This window comes from Dermochelys coriacea, chromosome 1 (genome assembly GCF_009764565.3).
Source record: "Dermochelys coriacea isolate rDerCor1 chromosome 1, rDerCor1.pri.v4, whole genome shotgun sequence".
Lineage (NCBI taxonomy): Eukaryota > Metazoa > Chordata > Testudines > Dermochelyidae > Dermochelys > Dermochelys coriacea.
The window spans coordinates 302679111-302700366 of NC_050068.2; the positions used below are offsets into that span (position 1 = coordinate 302679111).

The window sequence follows — 21256 nt, forward strand, 5'->3', positions numbered from 1 at the left end:
ACTGGCATGCTGTTGGCAGTCTCTTAGGTGCAACAACGGAATAAGCAAAGACGTGGCTTCATTTCAGTCTTTGAGGCATATTGGCAGGGCAGTGGATGGAAGCCTACACTATGATTGCTGTACCTGTACCTGGTAACGTGAACAGAGAAGATCAATTTGGGCACTTTCACAAGTCCTAATTTTTTAAAAATGTTCTTGCAACAGTTTGATTTCCTTTTGGGAACAAGCAGAGCTGAATCATTACCAAGTTATTATTTTAATAAACAGTTATTTAGATGAAGTTCTGTAATAATTTGTCATTTGTAACTTGGAAAAGAAAGATAGTAATTATTAACAACTGCCTTTCTGTAAACATATTTAAGAGGGCTCCATGTTATAAAGAGCTGATTAAAATTCATTATCAGCAGTATAAAGGATACCAGTTAGGTCATGAATTTGTTATGTGACGCAATTAATTAACTGAAAGGATCAGGAGAATTATAAAAAATATTTTGTGCTCATCAAATATTGTAAATGGAAAGATTTAAAGGAAATTTTGCATATTTATTATATATAGCACACAAGTACATTCACTCCTCCTGAATATTAATTATACTGTATTTAAAAATGTCTTACTTGTTCGCAACCAAACGCATCACAGTCCAGTCTTTTGGAAACATCTCAGGTCGTATGAGTATTCGAAACACAGTAAAAATTTGCAGCAGGAAATCCTAGGGAAGGAAGAGAGGAAACCTCACTATCTTTTTGTTAAAAAAAAAAAAGAAAAAGAAAAATGAACTGCAGAAATATTTTCATAACCATGATAAAAGCAATTACAAAGAACAGAACCACAAACATATTGTGACACTTGTTTCCAGGAGTACTTCTTTTCCACACTTTTTATTTGCTTCCGAAGGAAATGTCAATAGATTGTTAACTCACTTTTCCTAAAAATAGTGATATTGATTTAATGTGTTATTTGAGTGACAGTGACATACAGAAGGGAAAAATCTCAAAGATACTCCAAGTTTCCCACATATACATTTCCACAGAGGTGTTCCCAAGAGCATTTTGCAAGCCAAAACAACATTTCCCAAGTATTAGAGAGATCTTAATGCCTCCATGATCATGTCCAGTTTTCATCACTCCTAAAATGTATAAGCAAATCTCCACTGTATGCAGCAGGAGGTCAGAAACAGAGGGAGGCACTTATAGGACTGGACAATAGTGATGACTAGGTCAGAGACTTTTACCCCAGCTATCTTGCTTTAGTCAGGTCACTAACCTCTTTGCCTCATTCTTTTCATTTGTAAAAATAGCTAACGTTTGTAAACTGCTTTGAGGATACAAAGCACCATTTCTGAGCTAAGTAATCTCAAATAATTTAAATCAGTGAGATAAATGAAATGACAAAATTAAACAGCCACTGTAGAGAGTCTTTCAAATCTTTATAAATAAAAAATTCCTGGACAGGGCATTACTTCCAATGGCCCATTCTTCTTTTGTTTAACACTGACTGTATTTTTTCTAGTAAGCAAAGTGAGCATCACATCATGAAAAATGTGATGCGAGGGATATTATTGGCTGAACAGAATCAATGCAGTACATGACCTTGAGACGATAGTATTTGATTCTGCCTATCTCAACTTTATTGAATTAACTCCCTATATAGATTTGATGCAGATACAGGCTCAGGATATCCAATAGTTCTGAATGCGCAAATGTATATTTCAAACACAATATTTACTGAATTGTAGGTGAGGGACACTGCCTGAGGCTGAGATGGTTCCTGAGAGCAGCATTGTAAAGGGGAGTACAGCAGCTAAGGATGACATTCAAGATTCCAGTGCTCAAAAATCTGGAAGCAGATTATACTGACCAGACTTCCCACCTACCCACCCCCACCCCGCAGCAGCATGCTGAAAAACTCTCTGTGTTTATGGTATGGAGAGCATCATCTGTCAGGGATACCAGGCTAGCTGTCCCTTCTTGGGATCTCTCTGAATGCATCCCTCAAAGAGGTCAGGCCTTGGGCCTTTAGCTCTCTGAATTTATCCACTCTCAGGCCTGGTCTACACTGGGGGTGGTGTGAAATGGATCCAAGTTACACAACTTCAGCTACGTGAATAATGTAGCTGAAGTCAACGTTCTTAGATCTACTCACCGCGGTGTCCTCACTGCGGTAAGTCAACTGCTGACGCTGCACTGTTGACTCCACCTGCGCCTCTCACTCCGGTGGCGTACAGGAGTCGATGGGAGTGTGCTTGGGGGTCTAGACTAGACTAGACACGATAAACCGACCCCCGTTGGACTACTACTGATCCAACGGGTAGTATAGACATACCCTCAGAGTAGGACCTTGGCTATAGCTTCTTGATACTAATCATAACTAATTCAGCAAGTCCAACTGGGGATGGGTCCTGCCAGGATTTCTCTTTGGGATCCTATGATAGCATATGTTTGCAGTGAGACAGAAATGGCTTCTTCAGAACAAAACCCAATTTATTTTGACCAAAAGAGACAACGCTTAGGAAACTATATTTACAATGATAGAGACCTGTATGCATATTCTCCTCCCTAAACTTAATCTCTCTGCATAGAGAGAGAGATCAGGGGGTCTGGTTTATTCCCCATCTCTGAATTGGGAGAAACTGCTTGCAGCCTTTTCCCTCTGTCTGTATCTTGGTCAGATTGGCAGCCTTTTCACTGATACATCCTGGCCAGTCTCTCAGATCATCCAAAAAATCCCTCCCTATTCTACAGTCTTTGAATAGCTAGGTTTCCTGATGCCAGGCTTAGCCTTGGGAAGAGTAAAGATGGATTGAGCTAGCTAGGTGAATTTTCCCACCAATTGATGGCCCAGCCATTGTTATCTTAATTCCTTTGAAGCTGTGTATGTGAGGCTGACTTATCCATTTCACTGTTTTACTTTCCCGCCAGCTTCTGTAGCCATCTCTTTACAGCCTTCTTTGATATTGCTCTCTGTATTCAGTCATACACCATGGAAAACAGAGTTACACATAACATAATATAGATATTTTCCTAGTTTGTCACACCATTTCTGGTCAAAATTTGTTCAATGCAGCTTTTTCCTCTCTAAATATGTTTAAGTTAACAACAAAAATCACACCCTAAAACAAACAAGCAAATTAAAAAAAACATAAAAGCCACATAAGCCTTGGATTTCAAGAGGTCTTAAAATAACAACATATTTAGATACCTTGATTACAATCTGGGTAAACTACACCAGAACAATTATTTCCTAAATTGAATAATTTTAACAGAAAAAACAAGAATATTGCAATCTGTTTCATAAACCCAGTGACAAATTATATTAAAACAAAAATGCATTTGAGGTGCCCGATACAGTAATTAAGGTTGAATAGAAATTTGCAGTTGTGATTTTATACAAATGCAATTATTTTGTATTTTTACACACACACACACACACACACACACACACACACACACACACACACACACTCTTAAAGTTGTAAATTTGCAGATTTATATATATATGTAAAGCACAACTGCAAATTTCCAAACAACCTTAATTACTGGGCACCTTAAATGCACTTTTAAAATTTAATATATAGATATAAAGCCAGAATAATTCACAGCTAAAAGTGGGAGAAAGGTGAAGCAAGGGGAGAGGAGCAGGAGGAGAGAAATATTTTCCAAAACTGAGCTTTTTGTAATATTTGCTGATAGACTGTAATGTCTTCAAGACCGTAAATAATCCATAGATAATTTTTATTTTATTTTATTTTTTAGAAATCATACAGTGTTTGGTTTTAGTTTTTGTTTAGGTTTGTTTATTTTGGTAACACATTTACGCAAGGATCCATTACAGTTTTGTGGGCAAATGGACAGGTACATGTATACATTTAGTTACAGTTCAGCTATTGGTGTTTTACTGTCTGGGGCATTAGTTTGCTAGAATCCATCCATATGTCAGCACTACTCCTCCCCAAATACTTAGTGCCAAGCAGTTTAACTCTATAATCACTTTAAAATAAATTCCATAGCACATTTTTTGTCAGAATTATGCCTCCAGGAGACATAGGATAGAAAAGTATGATGGAATTGCTCATTTCTGTTTCATCGTCCCTATATTCCAAAATCCTTATGAGGCATTACTAACAGGTACTACTCACTGCAAATCAATTTCATAATCTAAAATTCCAAATACACTTGCTTTTCCATAAGCTATTGTCTCACACAGCTGTACCAGTCCCAGTGAACACATCATAATGATCCAGGAACAGATTTTAACATTTAAAAAGCATTTCAGCTGGCAGTATAACTGCAGTAACATTTGGTTGGTTGGAGTATAGTTATAATTAATGTCTCGTATATCTCAGATTTTAATTGGCAGCATGGGAGTAGTTTCTTCTTTTTCTATGCTCCAGGCAACCAAACACTGTCTCTTAATAATCCTAACTGAAATTTATATAAACTCTTCCATATTTTACTGCAAGATTCAAGCCACTTCACAAACGTGACATTTTGTGCTATTTCTTCCAGCAGGAATATTCTTTTGTGCCAACAAATGGAATATGTGTACTATTGTGATTCAATGCACTATTTTGAAATAGTGAAGGTCATTTTTTGATTTCTTCCACAAGTGCCTTTGAGCTTTGGTCCATATAGTCTTCTTACATGGAAAAAACCTCCCCAAACTAGGGAAGCACAGAACTCAAAGCCTACAGGCTAAGGGAGTAAATTGGCTTTAAACCACTTTTGCACCCTTCCAATCATGGGCTGCTCTAGGGGCTAGAGCATGGCTGTCCTATAGGCAACAATGCTACATCCTGCATCCCTATTCTTGACATGCCACTCCTTCCCCCAGTCCAGCCCTCTCCACTTGGGCTTGTGATGGGGTACTTGCAAGGCAGTGTGAGAACTGTCTTCCACAGTGCCTGTGCTGGGGAGAATCCTCCCCAGGCTGCAACTGGGACTTTTAAGACCCCCTTTTACCACTCCAGCCTTCTTACCCATTGTGTGAGAGGCCAGAGCAATGATGAAGATCTCACCCATAGTCTGTAAACTTACTATACTGTCTACCTTCAAATCTCTCCTGTATATCCACTCTGTCACTTTGTCCATGGTAAACTATGAATTGATAAAGGTTAGGTAGATGGCCAGCAGGGACTTCTGATCTGTGCACATAGCTGGCTTGCTCGTATTGCTGTTTCCTATTCCTCCTCCTCTTTCCCACTCCTTCGTAGTTTTTGTAATTCCCACCATTCCATTTCATCTTAAATTAGATTTGAGCTCTTTCGGGCAGGGACTATCCTTCCACAATAGTGCTCTGAACCGGACTGGTGCCCCTACGCATTATTATAAAATATATACATTAAAAGATATATACAATTAGTTTGTACTTACTGGTGTCCCTCCTCCCTGCTCACCCCTCCCCCAAAAGAGAAAGAAAGTAGTAGCTCTGCTACTATACAATTATACTGAAAGCTAAACAAAAAGACATACATAATCTTAATTACATATACTTGAAAGTGATGCTGTCAAATGAAATTGAGTCAGTTTCAAAAACTGAGTTAAATGGAGTTTCAAGTGCTATATTTCTGTCCCTGAAGCCTTTGTCATTTTCTTTCTTGTCATTTTACAGCCTCATTTCCGTTCAAAAGATATTTTTTTCTTTTCCCTTTTGCAAGATGAAAGAACCACATAAACAATTTGGAGCACTGACCAAAATGAAACAATAACTATATTCAAAGCACTGTCAGGTACACAAAATGAACTGAAGAAATGTAGGAAATATTTGTCTATATACACATTTCTTTCAGTTACAACAATCTGAGGTATTAATTGTAGCTGCATTTAATAAAAAAAGTTAAATACAAATGTTACTTTTAAATTGATGGTTTCCTTTAAATTATCTTGGATGTTATGTAGTAATTAATGAACTGTGCAGAGAGTCTTTAATAGAGTTAGGTGAATAATGTAAACAAAATTTTGTACCATTAAAAATAAAATTCCACTTTGATAGTACCAACAACACCATTGGTTCCCTTTTCACAATTGTCCACATATGTGAATTTTTGTTTGCACAAGCATTTTTGAAAAGAGAAAATGTCAAATACTGTGCAAACATATTCATTCAAATGTTCATACTGCAAGTATTCATATGGTCACCTTGGAAATCAGTAGTTTAGGTGACTAATCATTCAGCACAAATAGCAAATTACAGAGACAGAATACTGAAAGCAATATTCACAGTGAGAGCAATACAAAGTCTAGAATATGTTTACATTATATTACATTACATTTATAAACTCCCAAACCCTCTAGGTTTTCAAATTACCTTAGGAGAGCACACTGCTCAAATACCTGGCCAAGGTGCTAATGAGCTGGTACCACAATGCAATCATCTGATGTCTACTATCATTGATGTCTTTACCAAGCCACCCACTCTGCACAAAATACATCAAACTGACTGTATAAGTCTCCAGTTGTTATGAAAGAACTGGACTTGATGTAACCCACATCCATCTTGTGCACTTACCTACCATAAGCTGGAAGTGAGGACATAGCAACGAAATGTCATCAGGTGATAAGTGCTTTTACTTTTTAAAACTTGATTTCATGTTGATGCTGTCTTTTTTTTTTAAACCCTACAAACAGCATATCATGAAAATTCAATGGCCAAAATAAAACAAACATAAGAATACAGAGGTAATGATGTAGTTTAGATGGGTGTTGGCCTAAAGCACACTTAAGTCAAACAAAATTATTAACATATCAAATGAGAGAAAAAGAGAGAAGATTAACACAAAATACTGATTCCTATCTGTGCTTTTTCCTTTGAGTTATAAACTTCTTGTGTTACATTTGTCATAGTCAAGTGAAATTATAAAAAAAAAAACAAAACAAAAAACTTGTGGGGTTATTTCAATTTCAGAAGTGCAGGTATGCCGCTCATGTGTACTGAACATATTCTCAGTGAAATCAGTAGCAAAACTTGCATTGACTTTGATGGGAGTAGGGTTCATCTCTTGGAGAATAAAAGATGCTCGAGATAAGTTCCTGGGACCTGCTCACTTTGAGGACTGACATAGCCGACTATGGCTGCTTCCTAAATGTCTCTGTATAATAACAGGGGAGTGGGGGTTAGAGGGTGGTTGGGAATACAAATGTGTTTCAAACCAAGAACTAAACACCACTCAAACAATAATCCTAGATATTTTCAATTTTGCATTCCTGAAGCATGAATAAACTCAAAAACATTTTGCCCAGTAAATACTTATAAACTATACATTTTGATATTTCATGCAGACTCAAAACCTCTGGAAATAAACTCCTAAAACTAAATCTTTATTGGAATCAGCAACAAAAAACAGTGTCTTAAAATTAAGTAGGAATATAAACTTTATCAAAATTCATACCCAACTTAGTTGCCCAATTCGCCACAATATACATTAATTACCACCTTGGACTAATTACAGCTACTATAGTAGGTGAAAAATTGTATTAAATCAAGAAATGTAATACAGATTACTGGTCACAGAAAATATCTCAGTATAAGAAAGCAATGTCTTTCTGAACTAATTCATCCTAGAGATGATCTCTCAACATCATCTTATTTGTTCTACAAATATAACATGGAACAGAGAAAACTTCATCCAGACATCTCTAACTGTAAACAAAATACATTTTGATAAACTTTAATCTCAGTCTGGACTGTGCCCATTAAAGAATACATAGTACTTTTCACAAGAATGTGGTGCATACCTCTCAAGGGCCAGGCATTATTTGGGACCTCCAGCACCTGGCCCTGATTGTTAAAGCAGTCCCACAGTCCTGCATTGCAACTGCAAAGTCCCTGGCAGGCTGATGTCCCTTACCGAAGGACTGGAAGTTCTTGAAAGTGGACATGAGATTCTGAGGCCGTTGGCCCAACCGTGAGCATTTGACTTCCCTCTGCCCACAGCATCCTAAGAGATGAAGTCTCCCACAAGAGGAAACCAAGCAATCGTAGAGTGGTGTGGAACTACTACTCACAGAATGCACCATGCCACCACCACCACCACTCTCCTCTGCCTTCTCCTTTGTTCCTCCTGCTTGGTAGTCTCTGCACAAAGCCCTGCTCAAAAAGTATTGGTTCATCAGGGGACCCTGAGATACACCATTGCAAAGGGAGACAATGACATCTCCCAGGGAACAGATACTGTGAAATATACATTGCATGCTATACATCTCACCTCAGGGAAGATAGACAGAGTAATGTACTGTGTGGGTTACACCCTTCACACCCCCACTAGGCAGAAGATGATGAGCAACAGAATATCCCTGCCATCCGCCGGGCAATAGTAATTGAGTAATTTGTCTATGTGTACTCTGTAGAGAGTTCCCTTCCTTCCCATGCTCCAGAAACAACCAAGCGATATATTGTGTGCATCATTCCTCTCAAAGCATCTATTCCTTGTGACCTTTTATTTTATTGTAAATCATGCCTTTCTACCTAATGTATGCTTTAGTTCACAGAATCATTATTTAGTTTCATTATAATATGTTCCAGACCTTTTGCATGGGTGTACATTTTTAAAAAAATATTAAGGAATAAAAAATTTTATGTCCCTCATTCTCTCTCATATTTCATGGTGAGCTGTCCCTCATTTTGAGGGTTACTGCCATTCTTTTCAGAGTCTGGGGGTTGAGCAGCATGATGGAATGGTAGAACTGACACTTAAGGGATCCCAACTATTATAGCACCATATAGTAACTAGTGCATACAGAAATAGTATGACTTTCCAAAATTTACTAGAATTAGACTCTAAGATATTGTAAATGAAATTACTGGTAAAATGCTATTGAAAGTTTACTGAACTCTCTGGCTATTATTCACCATTACAGGAGATTCACCATTTCAGTACAGAACTGAAGTCCTCCAAGTAGGAACATATACTAACTCCAAGAAGGCTCACCAGTGGACCCCCCACGGCTGCACAGCAAGTGAGTGGTCGAAGAGTGGATGTGTAAGAACACTCCACACTCCTTGCATGCCAGAAATTAGGGCTCCTCACCAGTTCCCCATGGCCCAGAATGGAGGCGTTTGGAGTGTGGCAAATAAGTCCACAATAATGTGGATCCAATTGATAGAAGCTCCTATGTAGGGGGGTTCCAGTTCCTGTCCCATTCCATGGCCTGGATTAGGCAAATACAGAAAGGATGCAAGGATGCCAAATACTCTGCCCATAAATTCTGTCCTCAGTTGATGGTATTCTTTTGATGACTTGATGCAAAGGGTCGTAAAATATATCCTTTTCCTTGGGGCTTGATTTGAGTTTTGGTGCATAAGCACTAATGATGTTCACAGAGCCGATGGTCGTCTGAAGTTTAAGGGAGATGTTATGCTCTGACTTCCCAATGGGTGTTTTTAGGAGCTTTACCCAATTGTTTCTCACAGCGAAACTGACACCATGCAGACGGTTTTCTTCACTGCTTTTACCTTGCCAAAAGAAGGTACAATTGGTCTCTTGGATAGAACTAGCATCTTCAAGTCTTGTTTCCTGGAGTGCTTCAATGTCAACATTGAGTTTGTACAGCACATAGTCTATCAAAGCTGACTTCTGCATGCTGCTTTTATATTGTAGGTCATGACTGTCTGTCAATCCTGGACACATGGTCCTGACATTCCAGCTTCCAAGCTGGAAAGTTCTTGTTTTTTTATTTTTGCCAGGTGCAAGATTTTGGTCTGCCTTTCAACTTTTGGTCTAGTCCCATGTGCTCCATAAGGCAAACAGACCATACTGGGTCAGCACCTAACTGTCTGGGAGCTGCCCAGCTCTGTGGTGGGCGGGGCTGACCAATGGAACGCAGTGATTCTTCCCACATTGAAGGTGACCTGTGGAGCCCTCCTCTACGCCAATCAAGTGAGAGCTTATAACCCGTAACTGCCACCTTCCATGTTGTGTCCATGCTGTCAGAAAGGATGGAGTATCCTCTCCATGTGATGTGGCGGCAATAGGCTGGCTTCTTTGCCCATGTATCAGCGTCCTCCTCTTGACTTCATGGTTTGTACCAAAGGAATGACAGGAGTTGATGTATTTGGAACCAGCTATGCTGCAAAAAGAAAAGGAGTACTTGTGGCACCTTAGAGACTAACAAATTTATAGCTCACGAAAGCTTATGCTCTAATAAATTTGTTAGTCTCTAAGGTGCCACAAGTACTCCTTTTCTTTTTGCAGCATAGCTGGTTCCAAATACATCAACTCCCGCCACAAGTACTCCTTTTCTTTTTGCGAATACAGACTAACACGGCTGCTACTCTGAAAGCTATGCTGCAGGAGATCTTCCCTCTCCCACAGCAAAGGAGATCTTCCCTATGCCCTCCTCTTGGAGCTCTACTCCTAGATTGGTTATCAGCCACAGCTGAAGGGCCCAATCTATCCTGTGTGGATGTGGTTGGCAAAAGCACTGAGTGAATTTGCTCATCCGCCTTTTGTACATTGCCTTTGTGGATCTAATCAAAGCATTCAACACAGTCAGCAGAGCAGGTCTATTTGCAATACTAGAAAAGACAGGGTGCCCACCAACCCTGTTAAGTCTTATAAATTCATTCAACAGCATGAGAGCAACTGTCCAGTTTGACTGGTCCACTTTGGACAGCTTTGAGATGGAAAGCGGAGGGAAACAAGAATGTGTTTTTGCCCCTACACTCTTTGGAATCTTCTTCTCAGTACTCTTGAACTGTGTGTTTAAAGACAGAAAAGATGGAACGTATTTCCACACAAGATTGGATAGGAAACTCTTCAACCTGTCCTTACTAAAGTCCAAGATCAAAGTTAAAAAGGTGCTAATCAGGGAACTTCTATTCACTCATGATGCTGCCGTCATAGCCCATGATGAAGATCTACCATAAGAACTCATGGACCACCTTTCAGGTGCTTGTCAGGCATTTGCTCTCACCATCAGCATTAAGACAATAGTTGTATTAGGACAAGGGGTTCCACAAGATCCTTCAATCACCTTAAATGCAAACCAGCTAGAAGTAGTCCAAAAGTTCAGCTATTTAGGTTCTACAGTGACCACCATCCATCTCATTGGATGAAGAACTAACTGTTTGCATTGGAAAGGCTGCTACACCTTTAGCAGACTAACTAAAAAAACATGGAACAACTCAAAGCTTACCATCAAGACCAAAATGGTAGTGTACCAAGCTTGTGTTCTCTCAGCACTCTCATGTATGATGGGGAAACTTGGACAACTTATGCTCATAAGGAGAAAAGATTAAAAAGTTTCCACCTACACTGTTTCCACTGCATACTCAACACCATAAAGTCACCAATGCAGAGGTTCAAAGGGCAAATTTACCAACTGTGACAACCCTGCTCAAGCAAAGATGACTGTGCAGGCTGGGCCATCTGAGTATGTTGGAAGATGGATGCATACCCAAGGACATGCTATACAGGGACCTATCAGATGGAACAAGAACAGGACATCACAAGCTTCGTTATAAAGACACATGCAAATTAGATATGAAGGAATTTGGAATTGATCCTGACCAATGGAAAATCTTGGCAAGCGATCGTAACAAGTGCTGTCATCATCTCCAACAGGGTATCAAAGTCCATGACAGAAGCTGGATCCTACAGCTTGAAGGAAAAAGAGCCCATAAAGAAGAAGCCAGCAGCTCCCTTCCAAGACACAAACATTTGAAATAACTGTTAAAGATCATGCAAATCTTGGATTGGACTATTCAGTCACATGAGACATTGTAAAACCATCTACACCATAGGCTGCAATTTCCAGAATTTCTCATAGACAAGAGGATACTAATAATAAATAATAATAATAAAAGTTCTGTCCTCAGACAGCCACAGTTTACACAGGCTTTGTGCTACAAGGAGAAGGGGTGAATATTACCCTCTACGCATAAACTACTATCCCCTAAAAAACTTCCACTGTGTCTGACGAAACTAGAAACAGCAATAATGATGTTTTTTCCTTATCAAAATTAAAAATGAAAGTAACTCAAGCATTCTACCAATAGTATAAGAGCTTACATTAAAATAATGTAAACATAAGGAACATGCTAATCTCCCTGTGCACATGAGTTGAAGTCAGCCATCGTACTGGAAGATGCTAGGATAATATCTACTGTGACAGGATGGGGCCAGATGGCTACAGGAGAGTAATAGAAGGCAGATATATTAGCCCCAGGTTAAGTAGGTCCCTTTTCCCTGGTAAGGTAACAGGGATGGTTCCAGAACAATCAGGAACCTTCTGGAGACAATTAAGACAGACAGGCTGATTACAACACCTGCAGCCAATCAAGAAGCTGCTAGAATCAATTAAGGCAGGTTAATCAGGGCACCTGGGTCTAAAAAGGAGCTCACTTTCAGTTTGTGATGTGCGTGCGAGGAGCTGGGAGCAAGAGGTGCAAGAAGCTGAGAATGAGAAGGCGTACTACTGGAAGACTGAGAAGTACAAGCATTATCAGACATCAGGCAGAAGGTCCTGCGGTAAGAATAAAGATGATGTTGGGAGGAGGCATGGGGAAATAGCCCAGGGAGTTGTAGCTGTCGCACAGCTGTTCCAGGAGGCACTCTAGACAGCTGCATTCCACAGGGCCCTGGGCTGGAACCCAGAGTAGAGGGTGGGCCTGGGTTTCCCGCAAACCTCCCAACTCCTGGTCAGACACAGTTGTTGTCGAACTGGACTGTGGGTTCAGAAAAAGGGCCAAGCTGAAGGCTGCCGTGAAGCTCCAAGGCGAGCACATCCGCCAATAAGCGCAAGACCCACCAACGTAGAGGAGGAACTTTGTTACAACTGGTGTCAGCAGTGGGATTTGGTGTAGACAGCGTGACGGAGGGATGGTGTTTGGGGAAAAAAAAAGGGAGAGAGTCTATTTTTATTTTTTTACCACAATGGAGGAGGTAGTGCGGGCACTGATACAAGCCATGGCTGCCCAGCAGCAGGCTACCCGTGTCCAGGCAGCCACCCAACAGGAGGTAGTGCGGCTGCAGCAAGAGACTAATCGCCTGCTGGTGGACCAGGCTGCTCAAGACCGGGCTATGTTGTGGGAACTGGTAAAGCAGGTAAAGGCCCTTACAAGCTGAACCACGGCCAGGATGGGACGCAGATCCTGCGGATCAGCAATTGGCTGCAGAAAATGATGCGGGAGGATGATGTAGAGGCATACCTCCTGGCCTTTGAGAGAACAGCGGTCTGGCATCCTTGCTCCATTCCTGTGTGGGGAGGCCCAGAAGGCCTACTATGATTTGCCTGAAGAGGCTGCGGCAGACTACCCCCAGCTGAAAGCAGAGATCCTGGCCAGATCTGGAGTAACGACCGCAGTGCGGGCCCAGTGATATCATGAGTCGAGGTACCAGGAAAACAAAACTCCACGGTCCCAATTATATGACCTCATCCATCTCGCACAAAATTGGTTACGAACTGAATCCCAGAGTCTGAAGGAAATACTAGAGGTTCCGGTCATTGATCAGTACATGAGAGGACTACCGCCAGACCTTCGTGCCTGGGTAAGCCAGAATGCACCCTCCACCTACAACGAGGTTGTCGCACTGGTAGAAAGGCAAAGACAGCGAGGGAGCTGACCTGACCAGTTAAGGAAGAAACACCCCAGGTTAAACTAGCAGCACCAAGCCCTAGAGCTTGGGTGACTGGGCCGCCAGGAGACCCCAGGTGAAAAAAGAGAGGGGCTGAAGGCCCACCAGAAGCCACAAAGAGTAGGAGCACTTGGGGAAAGAGGATCGTGATGTTAGACTGCCCAAACCAAGAGACCAGGGAATACCTAGGGTTCCATACAGATGTTACGCCTGCGGGGAGTGGGGACACATAGCTGCACAGTGTCCCAATGCCGAGGAGCCTATGCAGTGTAACCTGGGGAACTGGGCAGACCCATGCTCCCTAATCCACCTTGTCGGGGTCTCACTAACCCCACATACATACACCAGACCAGTGAAGCTAAATGGAGTAGAGACCACAGCACTGGTTGATTGAGGGAGTGCTATCACACTTGTCTCGGAGAAGCTCGTGAAGCGTAGTCAGCTACTGTGGGCTAAGCGTACGGGGATAACATGTGTCCATGGGACAGTTGGTTATTACCCCACCATCCCAGTAAAAATCGAGATTCAGGGGAACACTACTGAGGTAGCCGCAGGGGTAGACCCTAAACTCCCATACCCGGTGCTCATAGGGAGGGACTTCCCAGGGTTTGAAGACTTACTCCCAGTAGAGGAATTGGAGAAAGGGGGAAGCCCTGAAGTTAGTGAGGCATCCACAGTAGACTGTCAACCCCCAATCTTCACTGAAATATCCGCAGATTTGTTCTCCACTCCCAGACAGGGTAAAAAGACGAAAAGGGAAAGAAGGGCAGCTAAGTCCTTGGGAACCCGAATACTGGCCCAAAGCGAGAGGGTCGCTCTCGTAGGTAGGTGGACCCGAGCAGCTGAAAAGGAGGCCACCCAAGGGGAGAAGCTCCTGAGTCTGACCCACGCCCTAACGCCTCTGAACCAGTAGAGGCAACAGAGATTGGCCCCCTAGATCTCGGGCAGATTAGCCCTGGGAGAGGAAATTTTGGATGGGACCAGGCTGAAGACCCAAGGTACAACAACATTAGGAAGGAGGTGACCGAAATAGATGGGGTCCCCATGGAAGGGAAAACCCAGGGACAAGGACCCTACTTCATAATGAAGAAGAATCTCTTATACCGGGTTGCACCAGTACAGGGGCAGAAGGTACAGCAGATCCTAGTACCTAAAAAATACAAGAATTCTGTATTAAGTCTGGCCCATAGTCATCTTTTGGGGGGGCATTTGGGGGTAGAGAAGACCCTGGCACGGGTCCTGCCACGATTCTTCTGACCCGGAGTACATGAAGAAGTGCCGAGGTACCGTGCGTCCTGCCCAGAGTGTCAGCTGCACAGTCCCCGTCCCCTCTTTAGGGCACCTTTAGTACCCCTTCCCATCATAGAGGTCCCTTTCAAGGGAATAGCCATGGATCTAGTGGGACCCCTGGAGAAGACAGCCCGGAACCACCAATATATACTTCTCAGTTCTGGATTATGCTACTCACTACCCAGAAGCTGTCCCCCTGCGGAACACGGCCTCTAAAACGATAGCTAAAGAGTTGGTGGGGATCTTTGCCCAAGTGGGGCTACCAAAGGAGATATTAACAGACAAAGGTACCCCGATTATGTTGAAGCTAATGAAGGACCTCTGTACACTGCTCCATATACATACCCTGAGAACTTCAGTCTATCATCCGCAGACCGATGGGCTGGTTGAAAGGTTTAAACGAACCCTCAAGGCAATAGTAAGGAAAGTGGTAAGTCAGGACGGGAAGGATTGGGACACCCTACTATCCTACCTTATGTTTGCAATCTGGGAGGTACCTCAGGCCTCAACTGGGTTTTCCCCCTTTGAATTATTATACTGACGCCCCTCCCCCACCGTCGCATACTAGATATCGCAAAAGAAATCTGGGAAGAGGACCCCAATGAGGGGAGAAATATAATTGATCATGTGTTGCAGATGCGAGAACGGATAGCCCGGGTCACCCCTATTGTACGGGAACATTTGGAAAAGGCGCAGGAGGCCCAACGAACCCATTACAATCGCCAGGCAAAAGTCTGACAGTTCCAACCAGGGGATCGGGTGATGGTGTTGGTACCCACGGCAGAAAGCAAGCTTTTGGCCCAATTGCAGGGGCCCTATGAGGTGGTTGAACCCCTGGGCGAAGTAACCTACAAGGTGCAGCAGCCAGGATGCTGGAAACAAGAACAAATTTATTACATTAACCTCTTAAAGCCTTGGCAACAACGAGAGGCATGTGTAGTTGCCCAAGAGACCCCGATCCAGGGAAATAACATGCAGGCGCAGATCAGGATATCCACTGATCTGACACCAAACCAGAAGAAGGAGGTAACTGAAATGATCAGCCGATACCAGGACGTGTTTTTAACCAAACCAGGTCAGACCACCGAAGCATATCACCACATTATTACAGACCCTGGGGGCAAAGATAACTTTAAAGCCCTATCGGGTCCCAGCAGCAAAAAGGGAGGAGATCAAGGCAGAGGTAAAAAGGACGTTGGAGCTGGGAGTCATCGAAGAGTCCCACAGTCAGTGGTCAAGCCCGATTGTGTTGGTGCCCAAACTCGATGGCACCACTAGGTTTTGTAATGACTTTCGCCGGCTGAATGAGATATCCAAATTCGATGCATACCCCATACCGATGAGTTAGTTGACTGCCTGGGCAATGCCTGATTTTTGACCACCCTTGATTTAACAAAAGGATACTGGCAGATTCCCCTTGTCAAAGATGCGAAAGAAAAGACGGCATTCTCTACACCAGAGGGTCTGTTTCAATATACTGTTCTTCCTTTTGGACTGCATGGGGCACCTGCCACCTTCCAGCATCTTATGGACAAGTTCCTACTGCCCCATATCAGTTATGCAGCGGCATACCTGGATGATGTGATTATTCACACCCCCGACTGGGAAACCAACTTAGGAAAGGTGGAAGCAGTTCTGCACACGCTAAGACGGGCTGGCCTCACAGCCAACCCAGCCAAGTGTGCTATAGGGCTAGCCGAGGCTAAATACCTTGGCTACATTGGAGGAAGGGCCATGGTCAAGCCCCAACTAAACAAACTAGAGGATATCCAAAATTGGGCCTGGCTGAATCGGAAAAAGCAAGTCCAGGCATTCCTGGGTGTGGTGGGGTACTACCGATGATTTATTTCCCATTTTGCTACCAGAGCGAGTCCCCTGACAGACCTGATAAAAGCCCGGGGTCCAGACACAGTGAAGCGGACAGATTCCGCAGAGAAAGCATTCATGGATCTACAGACAGCCCTCTGCAGTAAACCTGTGCTTATAGCCCCAGACTACAACAAAGTTTTACAAACAGATGCATCTGAAGTAGGATTGGGAGCTGTCCTATCGCAGATGGTCAGAGATGAAGAACACCCAATCCTCTACCTCAGCAGGAAACTCCTCCTGAGAGAGCAGAAGTATGCTATGCTTGAAAGAGAGTACCTCGCTGTGAAATGGGCCATGGAAACACTACTTCTGGGATGACGGTTTACTCTTGTGACCGACCATGCACCCCTCCAGTGGATGCAACGAAATAAAGAGACGAACGCAAGGATGACCAGATGGTCCTGTCCCTACAACCTTTCCAATTCACCATACAACACCGGGCTGGAAGCCACCATGGCAATGCAGATGGCTTGTCATGAGTACACTGCCTGACGTCCTGAGTTGCCCAACCCCCTAGTGTTGAGTGGGGTGGGAGGGGGATGTGTAACAGGGTTGGGCCAGATGACTACAGGAGAGTAATAGAAGGCAGATATATTAGCCCCAGGTTAAGTAGATCCCTTTCCCCTGGGTAAGGTAACAGGGAAGGTTCCAGAACAATCAGGAACCTTATGGAGACAATTAAGACAGACAGGCTGATTACAACACCTGCAGCCAATCAAGAAGCTGCTAGAATCAATTAAGGCAGCTAATCAGGGCACCTGGGTTTAAAAAGGAGCTCACTTCAGTTTGTGGTTTGCGTGTGAGGAGCTGGGAGCAAGAGGTGCAAGAAGCTGAGAGTGAGATGGCATACTACTGGAAGACTGAGAAGTACAAGCATTATCAGACATCAGGAGGAAGGTTCTGAGGTGACAATACAGATGATGTTGGGAGGAGGCCATGGGGAAGTAGCCCAGGGAGTTGTAGCTGTCGCACAGCTGTTCCAGGAGGCACTCTAGACAGCTGCATTCCACAGGGCCCTGGGCTGGAACCCAGAGTAGAGGGTGGGCCTGGGTTCCCCCTAAACCTTCCAACTCCTGGTCAGACACAGGAGTTGTTGAACTGGACTGTGGGTTCAGAAAAACAGCCAAGCTGAGGGCTGCCGTGAAGCTCCAAGGAGAGCAAATCTGCCAATAAGCGCAAGACCCACCAAGGTAGAGGAGGAACTTTGTCACACTACTCACTGTGGAGGGTCCTGGCACTTTTAGTGGACAGTATCAGGGATCTACAGGGTTTCATGAGTTATACTTAGAGGTCTGTTCTTTCTGAATCTGGTACTCGTGTGAGTATATTTTCTTTAAGCTGCCAGTCTGTCATTGCAGCATGTCACATCAATTAAACTGTGGCTGATAGGAAAAATCCAGGAGAGTTTTGTCTCCCTGGATGGAAGTTTTTCATATTTGTTACTTGGATTGTGATTAGTTTATTCGCTGCAATGGGGTTAGAGAATGAAGAAAGGGCTATAACACTATTCTGTAGTTTTCCTTTCCCCATTCCTACCAGCTTTAAGTACAGGAACAACAAAATCTTACCCACAGCCATAAAAATTCCCCTGAGTAAACATGAATGAAAAAACTTATGTAGCTATTAGTTGTCATCAGTGTGTCAGAGAAACAGATTATATTTAAACATCAACACACCCCTTAACTGAGACAGGGGAGTTCCTGAACAGAGGCAGAAGAAGAAGAAGAAGAGAAAACATTTAAAGGCATAAAACTGAAGATCTGTTACTTACTCTCAGGTCATCCTTTGTGCTGAATCTATCAAGAAGTTGCTGGTAATGTCTATCTGTCATTTGTCGTAATAGTGACAAGAGACAGGAAACAAATTCCCCCTAATGCAAACCAAGAGAGGAAATTTTATACCTCAAGCCCAAAATATAGAAAACATCAGAACAATCACGTTATGAAACTCTTAAAAACAAATTACTAATCTAAAGAAAATGAGCACTATGAAGTCTGAAACAATTTTCAAAGACATTTCTTGATATTTTCTGTAGTATTTTCTTATTAATAAAAATAGGGCTATAATATTTTAAAATGTCATATTTTACCTATGGATTTCTTCCCACTTACATACTTTTGTTTTCCAAATGCAATTTCCTCTACGTGAATCAGTTCAAAAGCAACTAAAACAATACAAGCATGACGTGAAAAAGTAATCAATATAAAAGCTGATAGTATGTTTACATAATAATGAATTGTTTCCCTTGCATCTACATTTATGCAGATAGTTTACATTGCAAAAATTCCATCTCTTCCTGACAATTTGCTTTTGAAAGAAAACATAAATAAAAATATATTGCAACAATTCTGGGAAGAACTCTTGTTTACCTGTGGGGAGGGAAATGAGGAAGGAGAACATAGGAAGGAGAAAAGGAAGGACAAAAAATTTTAAAGTATTTTTAAACACTGTTTTGGTAGTTTGCCACCCATATATTTTGGGTAGATTTTTCCCTCTCATTTAAAATTTGAATTTTTGAAATACTAATACTGTATCTTCACTGCAAAATGAAATAGCTAATTAACATTGAGAGTGCAAAGGAACTATAGTTTTTACCTAGATGTTGCTAGTTGAGATAAACCCCATTGGGGCTGGGAGGGGGTGGAGAGAGAAAGTTATTTGTTTTATCTTGACTAGTGACACCAACATAAAAAAAAATACCTGTGCCTTGTCTCTACTAGAATTTTACACAGAGTTGGCTCTCAAGATAGTAAACACCTTTTTTTGCAGAAAGATCTGGCCTCAGATTATTATACTAATTAGCCTGGGATAGTATGTTTCTCAATCTTCGGCCCCCAAGCATAATCACCCAGGCTACCACTAGTACCTTTTAAAAGGAAGCATCTTTAAATGATCCTTTAAATCATCTTTAAATGATCAGATTATATCCTATATTCCTGATCCTTGCTGATGATCTTCCCTGATCGTGAAGCTTTTATAATATTTAAAAATATTTTATATTTCATTATATCTGCAGAGATTCAAACTGAATATAATGTATCTCAGTACAGTGTACAAAAGGAAAAAATGGTGGTCTGATTAGATTAGCTGTTTAAAAAAACTACTACACGTTTCTGTGACTGCTGTTCTCCTTCAGTTACAAGCCAAGACCCCTGTATGTCATTAGGCTACTTAGTGTAAATAAACAGTAGAGTAAGTAAAAATGGCCTTATCTTACTTTAATCACAGCTAGATCAACACATTTGAACATGAACCTCAAATACACATTCTTTAAATAAAATGAACTGTGCAAACTTCTTTCTTTTTGTTTCTATGTTTAGACCCTTCTAATCACTTATATTGCATATCTTCTGTGACCCCATATTAACTTTATATTACAGATAACACACTGAAGTTAAAATAATACACTACAACATCAATATTACATTATATAGTTCAACATTGTTACTATATGGTACACAACTTGATTTTCAAATGAGACAGTAGTTGTAGCCAAGATTTTTTTAATGGGTTCTTAAAGCTGAGTTCCTAGTTCAGCCTTAGACCCCTAAAAAAGTGGCCTAATTTTTAAATGTGATGAGCACTCAGTACCTCCCACTAAAATTAATGTTGGTACCTATTTTGAAAATCTTGGCCCAGTTTCCTGCCAATGTCATTCCCAGAACCAGGGAGTGCAAGCAACATCATTCATTTCTTTGTTTGTAAGTAAGATTGAAAGCATAGTCTGTACGTCTCATCCTCTCCTACTAAAAAGCATAGGGGTAGAGTCTACCACCCTAAGTCACCTTACTTCCACAAGTAGTCTCATCAAGTTATTTTCCATTTTCTTCCATAAAGAACAAAACTATTTAACACATATAGCACTGACTGTGTTGCACTAGCACTCAGCTGTAACTCATTATGCTTCACCGGGACTGTAATTCTAAGATTTCACATTCCTTTAATTTAAATTTTAAAAGTATTTTGTAAATGTGAAAAACTTCATTCTAATTCGTTTCTTTCAGCAATCTAATTGTGTGCAGATACATTTCTCATAAAGCAACCTAAAGGGCTAATTGATTGACATCACTGCGTTACTCCAGTTCGTGCTGGTGTAATTTCACTGAGATCAGTGGCCCTGGAAATTATAAAGTTTTCTTTCAGGCACACAGCTTCAAGCCCCACATATCCATCTCACAGAGTGCACTAAATAATTCACAGCAGAACATAAGGTAAGATTGAGATAGAATATACATATATGCAGAAACACAATGCAGGATGGGCCTATGGCAACTCACTGAGACATAGTTTTGAGACTACTTGCAGACTGGGGCAGTACCCAACGAGACGAAGAGTGACAGAATTTAGCCGATTGTATTGCCATGAAGCCTATATCCCACCTCACAAAGAGCATTTAATGATACAGGATTGACTCATGGCAACATGCTGGGCCAGATTCCACCATTTGTACTCATGTTGGGTGGTCCACAAATAGTTCCAAGAACCTGGCTCAGTGCGCTGCCATAAGCCCGTACTGCATGATGTTC

At 41.8% G+C, this 21256-nt stretch overlaps 1 protein-coding gene across 4 annotated transcripts in view; it reads right to left on the reverse strand.

Moving 5' to 3' along the window:
- Nucleotides 1-21256, reverse strand: part of DOCK4 (dedicator of cytokinesis 4) — a 397340-nt gene that overhangs the window by 92471 nt on the left and 283613 nt on the right. For all 4 annotated transcript variants that reach the window (XM_038397445.2, XM_038397456.2, XM_038397428.2 and 1 more), the window contains exons 26-27: nt 18502-18600; nt 616-710 (exon numbers count right to left, since the gene is read on the reverse strand). In XM_038397445.2, coding sequence (XP_038253373.1) covers nt 616-710; nt 18502-18600 — 194 coding nt within the window. The remainder of the gene's footprint in view (nt 1-615; nt 711-18501; nt 18601-21256) is intronic.